Source organism: Podarcis muralis, chromosome 6 (genome assembly GCF_964188315.1).
Source record: "Podarcis muralis chromosome 6, rPodMur119.hap1.1, whole genome shotgun sequence".
Classification (NCBI taxonomy): Eukaryota; Metazoa; Chordata; class Lepidosauria; order Squamata; family Lacertidae; genus Podarcis; species Podarcis muralis.
The window spans coordinates 5,055,526-5,067,734 of NC_135660.1; the positions used below are offsets into that span (position 1 = coordinate 5,055,526).

Below are 12,209 nucleotides of genomic sequence, written 5' to 3' on the forward strand. Positions count from 1 at the left end.
GATCTAAGAATTGGTGCCTGAACTTGGTTTTTTCCTCTTCCCTCCCTGTCCCTCACTTTTTGCATGCTGTGGCTTTTTAAAAAAGAAAAAGAAAAAGATCACAGGGCCTGCCTTGTTTTAATTCCTTGTTCTGTAAGCCACTCTGGGAGCCTTTGGGGCTGAACATTCATAAGTAAATAAATGGATAACCGTTGCCTCTTGGTTTACGTCTTGCTGGCATCCTCTCTCACCCCTCCCTCCCTTAGAGCAGGGTGGTGAACCTGCGGCTCTCTAGAAATTGTTTAACTCTGACCATCCCATTGGGCATGCTGGCTGCTGGGGCTGCTGGGAGTTGGAGCCTAGCGGCATGTGGAGGGCCACACGTCCCCCACCCGGCCCTGGATGACTGATGCAGGGCTTTTCATAAGCTTTATGAAATAACTACGGCTGGCCCTTCGCCGAAGACTATCTCCTTGCAAGGTGCGGTTTTGAATTCTAGGCTAAATGTGCATTTTATAACCTTTCATAACATTCTTTAAAGGAAATTAAATATTTTAATGAACGCGATCACTTAAAGGGGACTATTTATGTAATGCGAAAAGTTAAAGTGACCCCAACGCAAGAAATGCCAGGAAACTCTAACGCTTTTTATTTGCATTTAATAAATAGAGCGTGTTTTCCACCATTTTGTTTATTATGGCTGGTATAGATGTACTTGTAAATTTTGGGGTTTATTTTTATTTTAGCAGATGTGCACAATGGAAGTTGACCATATATCTGTTTCCCATTGCAGCCTGGAGGGATATTGCAATGCCGCTATTTGTTCCAAGGCAATTTTGACATGCCCTTTCCTCTTCCTTTGGCTTCTTTCAGTCCGGGCCGGCGCTCCAAGCTGCCCCTCGGGACTGCCAAGCAGGGACATTAAAAGGCATTAAAAGGAAGGGAAGGAAGCAATTGTAATGTGTGCGTTTGTATGTGTGTGTCCTGTAGGGAGGGACCTGGAGACCTGCGGCCCCCGCCATGCGAAACAGGAAGACTCTTCCAAGCCGAACGATCCGGACCAGTTCCTGCAGAAGACCGCCAAGGTAGCATCCCGCTGGAACTGACCTCAGTGTGCTGTTTGGAGGGTTTGTTTCCATTCCCCTGAAAGCAAGGGGGCAGAGGGTCCCAGGTCCCACCCAGGTCCCAGGCATCTCTAGGTAGAGCTAGGGGAGAACCCCATACCCTGAAATCATGGAGAGCTGCTGGCAGTCAGTGTAGTCAGTATTAAGCCAAATGGATGCTGTGACCTGGCTTGGTATAATGTCGCTTCCTGCATTCTAGCTCCTTGGGCATAAGACTCTCATCCAAGAGTCATTTTGCTTCTTCCAATCACCCACTCACTGGCTGTTTGTGAGATGCTCAGCTTTGGGTGCCACGAATGCTCGGGGCGACATGTGTTGAAATGGGGTCATGTTAAGAAATCCCTACTCAGCCATGAAGCGCTCCCTGGGTTCATTTGGGCTGGTCTCTCTCTCTCAGCCTCACTTACCACACTGTTCTTGTTGGGGTGATCAGACAGGGCTGCACCGTGTCTCATCCTTGAGCTCCTTGCAGGAAAAGCAGGATGCTGGTGCGATAAATAAAATCCTATTTCAGCTCAAGGACATCTGATATTGGGGGGACCTGATTTGTTTAGGGCGTGTGAACAAACTGGCAACCAGCACTGCTATTTTAAACCGGGTTATGTAGTCCTAAACGTAACCTGGCTGCAGCATTTTGGACCAACTGAAGCTCCCAAGTTGTCTTTAAGGGCAGCCTATGCAAAGCACGTTGTAGTAGTCCAGTCTGGAGGTTATCAGAGCACGGAGTGCCATGGCCAAGTCAAGGGGCTATAGCTGCCAAACCAGCTGTTTGTGGAAATAGGCACTCCTAACCTCTGATGTCACCACCTGCGCCTCCCACGAGAGCATTGGATCCTGGAGTTCCCCCAGAGATTTGGAGCTGTTCCTTCCAGGCGAGTGCAGTGTCCAGTCCAGAACAGGCTGCCTCCCCTCCTTGTTCTTATGTGGCCGTGGCTGTCCTGTAGGCTCAAGACCGGCCAGCTGCTTCTCGCCTCTGGGGAGTGTTCTTTAAAAAGAGGAGTAGTCATGGCCCACGTGAAAGCAATTTCAGCACGCCGTGGGTTTGTTCTGGGCTTGGCTCCTTTGCTCTGTTGTTTGGAATTAAATGCATCCCTTTCCTGCGCTCCTGTGGGCATCTCCCTGTGGCTCCTGCAGGTGGTCTACATCTTGGAGAAAAAGCATTCCAGGGCAGCCACTGGCTTCATCCGCCTCCTGACCGACCGCAACAGCGAGCTCTTCAAGAAGTGCGCCATGTTCTCGCCCGTGGACCACAGAGTGCCTCGTGCGTACGTGGCCTTGGCTGACTGCCCGCCGGACTTCATCACCAGGCCTGAGGACTATTCCAACACGCTGTTCATCTGCCGTATCGTGGACTGGAGGGAAGACAGCAACTTTGCCCTCGGGTATGTGTGCACATAGGTACAGTGCTACCTCGAGATGCGAACAGGATCCGTTCCGGAGCCCCGTTTGCATCCCGAACAGAATGTAAGATGCATCTGCGCGTGTGGTCTGCGCATGCGCAAGTGGCGAAACCTGGAAGTAACACGCTCTGTTACTTCTGGGTCACCGCAGAGCACAACCTGAAAGCGCTCAACCTGAAGCGTATTTATCCCGAGATATGACTGTATTTATTTATGTATTCGCAGGTTTCATAAGCTGCCTTGGCAGTCAAAAGAATAAAATCAAAGCACAAGGTTACCGACTCAGTATGCTAAAAGCTATAAAGCAATACCTACAGTTCTGAAGTTAATACTCCTATAAAATGACTGGGTCACACTTAAGGGGGGAGCCTTCTCAAACAAAAGATGCTTCAGTAGATGCCTTAATGTAAGAAACACTGGGTGTTTGTCTGATTAATTTATATCCTGCCCAAGGCAGGATATAGGAGCCCAAGGCAGCCATAGGTAACTGATTCCAGAGGGCTGGTGCATCAACACTAAAAGCCCAGTTCCTAGTGCATATGAAGCCCACTGCTGATGGTATGTAGCATTCTCAGCAGTGAACCATTTGAGGAGTGCTGTTGCCAGTTAGTGATATACTGGGCAAGGTGGTGCCTTAGGTAACCTGGTCCCAGGTTATTCAGGGCTGAGGGTCAAATCATGAACTGCACTGGCAAAATAGTGGCAAGCAGTACAGCTCCCTTAGCAGGAGCCTAGCATGGCGCTGATGGGACATCCCAGTTAGCAATCTTGGTGCCGATTCGGCACTGGCTGCATCTTCTGGACCAAGCCAAGGGAAGCTGCACATGGAGCACATTGTAGTCATCCAGCATGTGGCTGCTAGCTGAAGGATATCTGAAGGCAGCCTTCAGGGAGGTTTTTAATGTTTGATCTTTTATCGCTTTTATGATTATTATTAATAATAATATTCTATTGGGAGCCACCCAGAGAGGCTGGGGAAACCCGGCCAGATGGGTGGGGTATAAATTTATCATCATCATCATCATCTTAAGTGAGGAGGTGGCATGAATAATAATAATAATAATAATAATAATAATAATAATAATAATAATAATTTATATGCAACCCATCTGACTAGGTTGCCCCAGCCATTCTGAGCGGCTCCCAACAGAATATAAAAACATAATGAAACATCATAAAAAACCTCCCTATACAGGGCTGTCTTCAGATGTCTTCTAAAGGTTGTATAGTTACCTATCTCATTGACATCTGATGGGAGGGTGTTCCACAAAGCGGGTGCCACTACTGAGAAGTCCCTCTGCCTAGTGGTGACCCAATGGTGTCCCTGTCTGCAGCTTGCCAGGGTTTCAGGGAAGGGACTGCCCCACCTGGAAGACGTTGGTCTTGAGTGGTGTGAACCTTCTCTGCTTGCCCTGCCACTTACCCTAAGAAAAGTGAAAAAGGGAAGGGGGTTTCCTTTGAGGTTGTGCCCTCAGACTCCCCCTTGGAAGTGGATCCTGCTCAGGGGCAAGTGAAACCTGGACTGCGTTCCGGTGGTGTGCTTTTAGGGGAGGGGGTTCACTTCCGCAACTCTTGGGTGCCACCTGGTGGTCAATCGAAAGGTCCTTCCTCTTGGAAGGTGGCTGCTTCGACAGGTGAACAGAGGAGGGTCTTGTTGTTTTTTGCAGTTTGCTTTATGTGGGGAAAGTAGCAGCAGAGGAAAGATAATGGTGTGTGTGTGTGTGTGTGGCTGAAGGTGTGGCTCTGTGGAAGAATCCCATCATACCCCCCTACAGGTCTTAGGGTGGTACCTGCATTGCCCTTGGCTGGCTCATAGCTTCACCTGAAAGAGAGCAGCTGCAGGAGGCAGATAAGAGGCAGGTGTGCAGGTGGTTCAGGGTTAAGCATTTTGCATCTCTGGAGGGGTCAGGATTTAGAGATATCGCTTGGGACACTTGGCCGGAATACGCCAAGGTTTGCTGGGTGCAAGGGTCCGAAGACCTGGAGGCCTCACTGAGTCTCTTGGCGCTGATCTGACTATCATTTCCTGACCTCTGTTGCCTCTTTGGTTTTTGAAAGCAAGGGCACACTTGGCAAATCAGTCAGAGCTGAGCCCCCAAGCTGCATTGGCTCCCAACACCCACCAAACTTTGCTCTTCAACAGTGGGCAAGCGCCTGAGATTGATAGAGCTTGGGTCAGTTTGAGCTGAGAAAGAGCTGATACGAAAGCTTTCCAGTTTCGATTTTGCAATACCAAATTCAGTGGCGTAGGCATTTTTCCTGAAAATGTAAAAAATGCAACCACTTAGATATTACGAAGATTTATTGTCCTCTTAAAAAAAAAAATCTTGCCTGGTGCCATTGTTTCCTCTGTTGTCTGCATTTTGGCAACATTCCTCCTTCTTTCCTGAATTACTTACCTGGGTGATGCAATGAGGTCACCTTGCTAATTACCCAGTTGGCTGTGGCTACAAAATGAGGTCACTGAGTGCAGTTGGGCAGTGAGGGCAAGTGAAGGGCATTATAAAAGTGAGTATTCAAATATTTTTGCGTGGGGTGTGGATAAATCACCGAAAGAGGAGGTGCTTTTTGGCATTACTGGAAACACTTGTGAAAAACAGCTGTTCGACGTTATTGAGGCCCTTTGGCTGAGATCTGCCAGTTAATACGGATGCATCTGCACAACATTACCATTGTCTGCTTTTCCAACCGCCTAAGATATCCTCTTGCTGTTCTCTGTAGCAGGACATTAGTGTTGTCTGGGGATCTGCAGAAGGGCATTAAGGAAGTTCCCTGGGGAGCTGTAATGCCCAGACTGGCATCACAAAAAGGGAACGGTTAAGAACTGTGAACAGTTCAATTTTTTCACACACACACCATTTGTGATAGTGCAAATGTGTCTGGCCCTCATTACCAATAGTTCTGCTCAGCTGCTGTTGCTGGTTGCAAAAAGTCCCTTGATCCAGGCTCAGGCTGCTGTTGGTATTGGACTTTGCTTCCCATCTCTTTCCCTTTCCTGCCCCAAAGTGCTTGCATTTGAATATGCATAACCGTGGAGGGGCTTGGATGTGTCAAGGAATAAGGCACACGTCTCACCTAGGTGTAGGAAAAGCTTTCTTTCCAGCACAGGGTAGATGGCTTGCCTGCCTCTAACTATTCAACTTTGCGCAGAACAGCTCTGCTTGAGTCCTCAGTGTTGCGTCTGGGGAACCTCCCTGTTTCCTGTAACTTGCTACTTTGCCATTTGTCTCGGAGATTTCCCCAACAAACTTAATGATAGAATAATTTTCTTTTTCAAATGACTCATCCTTGTTGCCAGGCCAGACTGCTCTACGCATCCCATTTTCTCCAAGAACCAGTCATGTCTGCCTCTTAGCTCTGTCTGATGCAGGTCTGCACAACGTATTGTCCTGTCCCATGGGGAAGATCCCATTGTTTGTGGCCCTTTCTTGCTGGATGTAAAAAGCACCTGCAGCAATATGCTGGGCAAATTAATCCTGAATTTATCCAAGAATAGGTCTTTGAACCTTGCTACTAATCTCCCTTCCCCTTCTTTAAGTCTGAACCGGTGTGTTTTAAGCCAGGGGAAGCCAAATGGAGATCTGTAGCAGGAGGGTCTCTCCCTGAGCTGGAGAGAACCACTTTGTTGGCCATGGGACCAAGATACCGTATTGGCCCGAATATAAGCCGCACCTTTAAAATTCAAGGGGAAAGAAGGGAAAAAGACAATACCCGAATATAAGTCGCTCCCTTAAAATTCTGCAGGCACTCACACCCGTTCTGTTTTACCGTATGTCTGTTGCAGCAGCGATATCGTAAAGGCCAGTTTTTGTAAGGTCGCAAAATTAAGATGCACTTTAACTTTTCATGGTCGGAATTTGGGAAAAAGTGAGGCTTATATTCAGGCCACTTTTGTAACTAATCCTTGCATGTATGTGGCAATCCCTAAGGGAGAACTTCTCCCTTCCTTCAAATCTTTTGCCGCAGGGTAAAGATTTCTAATCTTTCTTTCTAATACAATGCCCAGAAAGTGTTTCAGAGTTTGCAATTAGTTTACAAGCTAGCAGGCAGTTGTGTGATCAAGCAGTAGCCCAGATGATTCCCCCCCCCTCCAGCTGAGCAAAGAATTTGAGCCTGGGTCTTTAGTGTTCAGACCTGACTTTCTTGTCTACTGTGTGGGGCCTCCCATCCTTAGTGTAGAATATAGGCAGGTTGGTTTCTGCTGCTCTGCAAGGTTTCATGCATATCGTAATCCAGCAAAAAGTGTGCCCCAGCCTTCCCCCATTTTGGTGCCTTCCAGATGTTTTCGAATAGAACTCCCATCACCCTTAGCCTGTGTGGCCATTGGGCCTTCTCGGTAGTGGCGCGTGCCCTGTGGAACTCCCTCCCACCAGATGTCAAGGAAATAAACAACCACCTGACTTTTAGAAGACGTCTGAAGGCAGCCCTGTTTAGGGAAGCTTTTAATGTTTAATAGGTTATTGTATTTTAATATTCTGTTGGAAGCCGCCCAGAGTAGCTGGGGAAACCCTGCCAGATGGGTGGGGTATAAATAATAAATTATTATTATTATATTGTCTGGACAGCATCAGGATGGAGCAGGCTGCTGTATCCTCTTAGCCGTTAAAGTATCCTGTAACCTGCTCAGAATGATTATGCCCTTCTTCTTCGACTTCTGTGTCTCCTTTTCATAGGCAGTTGGCTCAGAGTCTTGGGCAGGCTGGTGAAATTGAGCCGGAAACGGAAGGCATCCTCACGGAATACGGCGTGGATTTTTCGGACTTCCAGCCAGATGTCCTGCAGTGTCTCCCCCAGAGCCTCCCCTGGGTTATCCCACCAGAAGAATTTGCCAAGAGGAGAGATTTAAGGTAAAAATCTCAGCCGTTTTCTTTCAGGCCTCTTGTCCGCTTACAGGTTGCCTTGGGATGGGGCTGTAGTTGGTCTGGGATTCTTTCACAGGGAAAATAGGCCAAGTTGTCTCGAGTTTCGGTTGGATGCAGACAGCTTCTGTGCTTGGGAGGTTTTGCCTTTAAAGGACTTGTGAGGACAGGAGGGCATATTCGAACGAAAGACTCAAACTGGAGAACTTTGGGGCCTTGACTTATTTATCTTTGGTCCAGTATTACAGCTTTTGGCATGGTGGGGTGCAAAATGTACAGACAGTACCTTTAATTTCTTTTTCTTTTTCATGGATCTAATTGGGACTGCGACAGTAGCAGGTTTCTCAGTAGCGTGGATCCCTCTTGCCGGGCACATTTTAATAATAAAACTGTCAACTTTGTAGAACACGGTTTATGGGTCGTGTCTGTTGACCAGCGTATGGAAAGAAGGAAACGTGGTGAGGATTGTTGGAAATCTTCAGGCCTGCCTGTGGGCTTTGGTGGCTCATGCACTCTTTGCCACGAAAGCGCTGAGAGCAGCTTTTGCTTCCTCTCTTTTCATAAGCTGCGTACCTCATCAAAGGCCCATCTCTTGAGTCTACAGATCTTGGCTCGGATTGCCAGCCAGCCTCTAAGCAGATCACATAAAACAACTTAAAATGTTCATTTAAAAAAGTCAGCCGAAAGAAAATTTAAAAAACAAGTTGACACGAAATGTTAACAAAAGATAAATAAAATCAGTATTTTTAAAACGATTGCGTGCAATAAAACTATAAGCGATTGTAACGTGCAGTTTCTGACATGTCTGGGTAGCTTTGTTGAAGTGAAGGTTTTTAGCAGATGCCAAAAACAATACAGCAGAGAGTTCCAGAGAGTAATGAATCAGCAGCCAGTGCGAATCTCAGAGCAGGAGTATAACATGCTGGCAAGGTCTCACTCCTGTCGGCAATCACGCTGCAGTTATCTGCACTAACTGCGGTATTCCACTTCCTCAAATTCTGCGGCACGCAGAAAGCATCTGGGATCGAGGGCTACGAGCCACAATGCCTGTGCTCTCCTTCCAGAGCTAGAGGCAGCAGTGCATCTGAATACCAGTTGCTGGAAACTGCAAGAAGGGGAGAGTGCTCTTCTGCTTGAGCTCTTGCACGCCTTCTTCTCCAAACCACAGCGTGAGTTCTGGGGGCTGGGGCGCGACTGGGCACCCATTTTCCTAGAGCGCCAGGAACAGTTGCTTTGACAAGCTGGCAGATGGGTGCCTGGCCCTTCTATTAGGCTGATCAGGGCAGCAGACACCTTCGAAGCATGGGGGAGGCCTCTGCTGGTGATGTTCCTTCGGTGCTCTTGTCCAGGAGCGTCTCTAAACCGCACTGCTTGGAGTGTCAGTGCTGCTTGTCGTACACCCCTGTTCCTTAAGCCTCCTGCTTCAGCCTTGGCAGAGCCTCAGAACCCACCAGTGCCCATGGGAGCTCAGGCCTAATTCTCACCGTGGCGAGAGCCCTGTCTCTGGACTGTTTCGCTTCACGTTACTGGTGGGGACTTATATAGCTGAATCCTCTTTCGTGCAACAAAGCAGGACCCCTTCCTGCGTATATAAAACCAGCATGTCAAGGAGATGAACAGGGTTTGAAAAGGATTAAAACTCTTCTCCCTTGCGGGCATAGGCATCTGGTTGGCTGCTGTGAGAACAGGATACTTGACTAGATCAGCCGCTGGCCTCTAGATCCAGCTGCAGGACTCTTACATTCTTATGCTAATCTTATATGTACAGGGATTTTGTGTATGCACACACAGCACAAACTCCCACCTGCAGTCTGTAGTGGTATAGCCCAAGACCTTTCTACCCTCAGGGCGGAAGAGCCCATTGCTGCTGCAGGTAGTGTGTTCCAGGTTGCCAAGTTTCCAGAAGACCCAGCCCCTGCTCTCTTCGTAAGCCATCCTGTACTACAGACTTTCCCACCTCCACCTTCTCTTGAGAAAACCCCCAGGGAGGAAGGCAGCTTGTTCCTTTGCTTGTAGGAGTTCTACTTAAATCACTGAGCCTCTTGGGCTTGCTGATCAGAAGGTCAGCAGTTCGAATCCCTGCAACAGGGTGAGCTCCCGTTGCTCCGTCCTAGCTCCTGCTAACCTAGCAGTTTGAAAGCACACCAGTGCAAGTAGATAAATAGGTACCACTGCAGCGGGAAGATAAACTGCATTTCCTTGTGCTCTGGTTTCCGTCATGGTGTTCTGTTGCACCAGAAGCGGTTTAGTCATGCTGGCCACACGACCTGGAAAGGCTGTCTGTGGACGAACGTCGGCTCCCTTGGCCTGAAAGCGAGATGAGCGCCACAACTCCACAGTCGCCTTTGACTGGACTTAACCGCCCAGGGGTCCTTTACCTTTTACCTTTACCTGCAATGGGAGCCCATCCATTCCTGCCCTGTCCTCTCCGAGAAGAGTGAAAAATAAAATCGCTCCCTTTCTCATGTCCGAGATGTCTTCATTTAAGGAAGTGGGGGGGGGGGGCACAGTTTCATTTATTTTTTGCTCTTCTGGCTGGGTTGATTAGAGCCAATGTTTCACAGCCGAACAAAGCAAGCGAAGACAAAGGTGGAAACGGCGATGTGTTCTTTGGGAATTCCAAACGGCATTGAGAAGGCTGAAGGGATGGAGCGTCCAGAGTTGCAGGGTCCAAGGCCTCTTCCTCCTCCCCACCTCCTTCTGTCTTTTTCCTTGCCTCCCTCCCCCCTTGCCAGTTTTTATGGCACAGAGTGCAGGAGAAAAGCAAGGGGGGGGGTGTCGAAGGAAACGTTGAAGCGCAACTTTCCACCCAGGGCGCAGGGGCAACGCTGGGGAAGGAAATGTGAAGTGAACCTAAGAAACCCCAGAGCTGCTTCTGTGGCTTCTTCCAAGTGTTTTTAATTTCATTCATATCTTTTTGTTTCTCTTGCTGCTAAACTGGGGCAAGAAACCTAGCCAGGAAAGTCCTCCCAGAGTGGGAAAAGAAAGAAAACCCCAAATCCTGGAGAGAGAGAGAGAGAGAGAGAGAGAAGGAGAGAGAGAGAGAAGGGTCATTCTGGGCTGAGCCGCACTGCCTTTTCCATGTCTCCTGTTCGGATGACTGCGGGAAAAGCCTCACGTCACTTTTCCTGAAAAGGGCAAATCCCTTGCTCGAAAGAAGATGGCGTACACAGTCTAACAAGGGAGAGTTTGTGGGGATCGTTCTTCACTCCTCGCCTTCGGTTGCGAGCGAGACCAGTGACCTCCTCTGGACCGTTGCAAATGTGAAACTTGGCACCAAAATGTGCTGGCTCTCAATTTTCCAGTTGCTTTCTCTCTCTCTCTCTTTCTCTTTATTCTTCACTCTCTCCCTCTTTTTTCCACCGAGTGTCATCCTGCCAACCAGTGATTTTATTATTATAAACAGGATGTTGTATTCACTTTTAAGAAGGAATATGAAACTGGAGGTAGAATTACACGCTGCACTTTCTCAGCTGCCAAAATAGAAAACAATGAACTAAAAATACCTAGTGCAGTAAAAGGGTGTTGCGGCAAGGAAATCGGACGGATCCGTGAGGTGGGTTGCCGTCCGAAATGGGGAGTTTGTTCTAAGCCGCCTGAAACCCTGTCTCAGATGTTAGGGGTGCCAGGCTTTGAACACAACAGACAAGCAAACAAGCATTGTTGCCTGAGAGACCTAAGCCCAGAAGAGGAGCTCTGTTAAAACCGGCAGTAGTTAATGAGCCTGCTGCATCCCTGTAGGCGGAGTTAATGAAACGTTGCTTTCATCGATGGGAATCTCCAAGGAGGGACCCCCTGTGGTTCGGGGGGTCCCCCCACCCACATTTAAGAGAAGTTTACAGGCAGAGGATTCTTGACTGAGTTAGTTTGCTGGTTAGTTAGGAGCATGAGCTGTGAGAGAGGCGAGGTCTGGCCCATGGTCACAAATACATGAGCTGGCCTAATGCACTACTCCTCTTTTCCTGAGCTTTAGCCTCCTTCGCTGTAGCTGCAGCATGTGAATAAGGCTGGCCAACATTGCAGGGTCGTTGTCAGGGTTATAGAGGCAGGGTCCATTAAGTGAACAGTTTTTTTTTTTTTTTAAAAGAGAGGCATTGATAGAAAGGGGAAGAATCCAAGCCACATGCAATCAGGCAGAGACTATGCCCAAGTGCACTGTGTTTCTGCTCCTTTCTCTTCAGTTCTCTTCTGGTCCTGGGAGATAGCAGGGCAGGAAGAGATGGTGAACCACCCTGAGATAGATAGATAGATAGATAGATAGATAGATAGATAGATAGATAGATAGATAGATAAATGGTTTGGGAGCCCTTGACTCTCCACCAGCCTGACCAGCCTCTCCCTTCTCTTACACTTGTTCTTCCCTCTTCAATCCTGCAGCTTCTCCTGCCTCTGCCTCTCGTCTTCCGGCTGATACAGATTCCTCTGTAACCACTGACCCCTTCTCCCAAGTCAGTCTCCAACCCTGCTTCTCCCGCTGCCCCACACATCAGTTTCCACCCACCACTCCCTGGTGTCCTGACAGGGATCAAGGTGATCCGCTTGAAATCTTCGCGGGTTCAGAGATATGGCACCAGGTGATTCTGGATGTTACTTAAAATGGCAAGCAGGATCTTCCGAGGGGACTAAAGATTTCCTTGGCGTCAGTCAAACCAGCGTGCCAAAGCATTCCTCGCCTGGCTTTTGTTCTGTCCTAGGCAGGGAGGTGCTGTTCTTAGCACTGTTTCTAGCTGGAAACTCCAGGCAACGGGGAAGTCCCTGCATTGTAGCACTGCCCGCCCGTTGGGATTAACAACGCTAGTATTTAGAGGTTTGTCGGCTGACAAAACGAGAGGTGGAGGGGACAGATT

The 12,209-nt window shown here is 48.5% G+C and overlaps 1 protein-coding gene across 2 annotated transcripts in view; it reads left to right on the plus strand.

The window, feature by feature from the left end:
- The window catches only part of DIS3L2 (DIS3 like 3'-5' exoribonuclease 2), a 201,501-nt gene that overhangs the window by 93,111 nt on the left and 96,181 nt on the right, over positions 1-12,209 (plus strand). For both annotated transcript variants that reach the window (XM_028731804.2, XM_077929633.1), the window contains exons 8-10: positions 970-1,064; positions 2,238-2,485; positions 7,177-7,350. In XM_028731804.2, the coding sequence (XP_028587637.2) occupies positions 970-1,064; positions 2,238-2,485; positions 7,177-7,350 (517 nt within the window). The remainder of the gene's footprint in view (positions 1-969; positions 1,065-2,237; positions 2,486-7,176; positions 7,351-12,209) is intronic.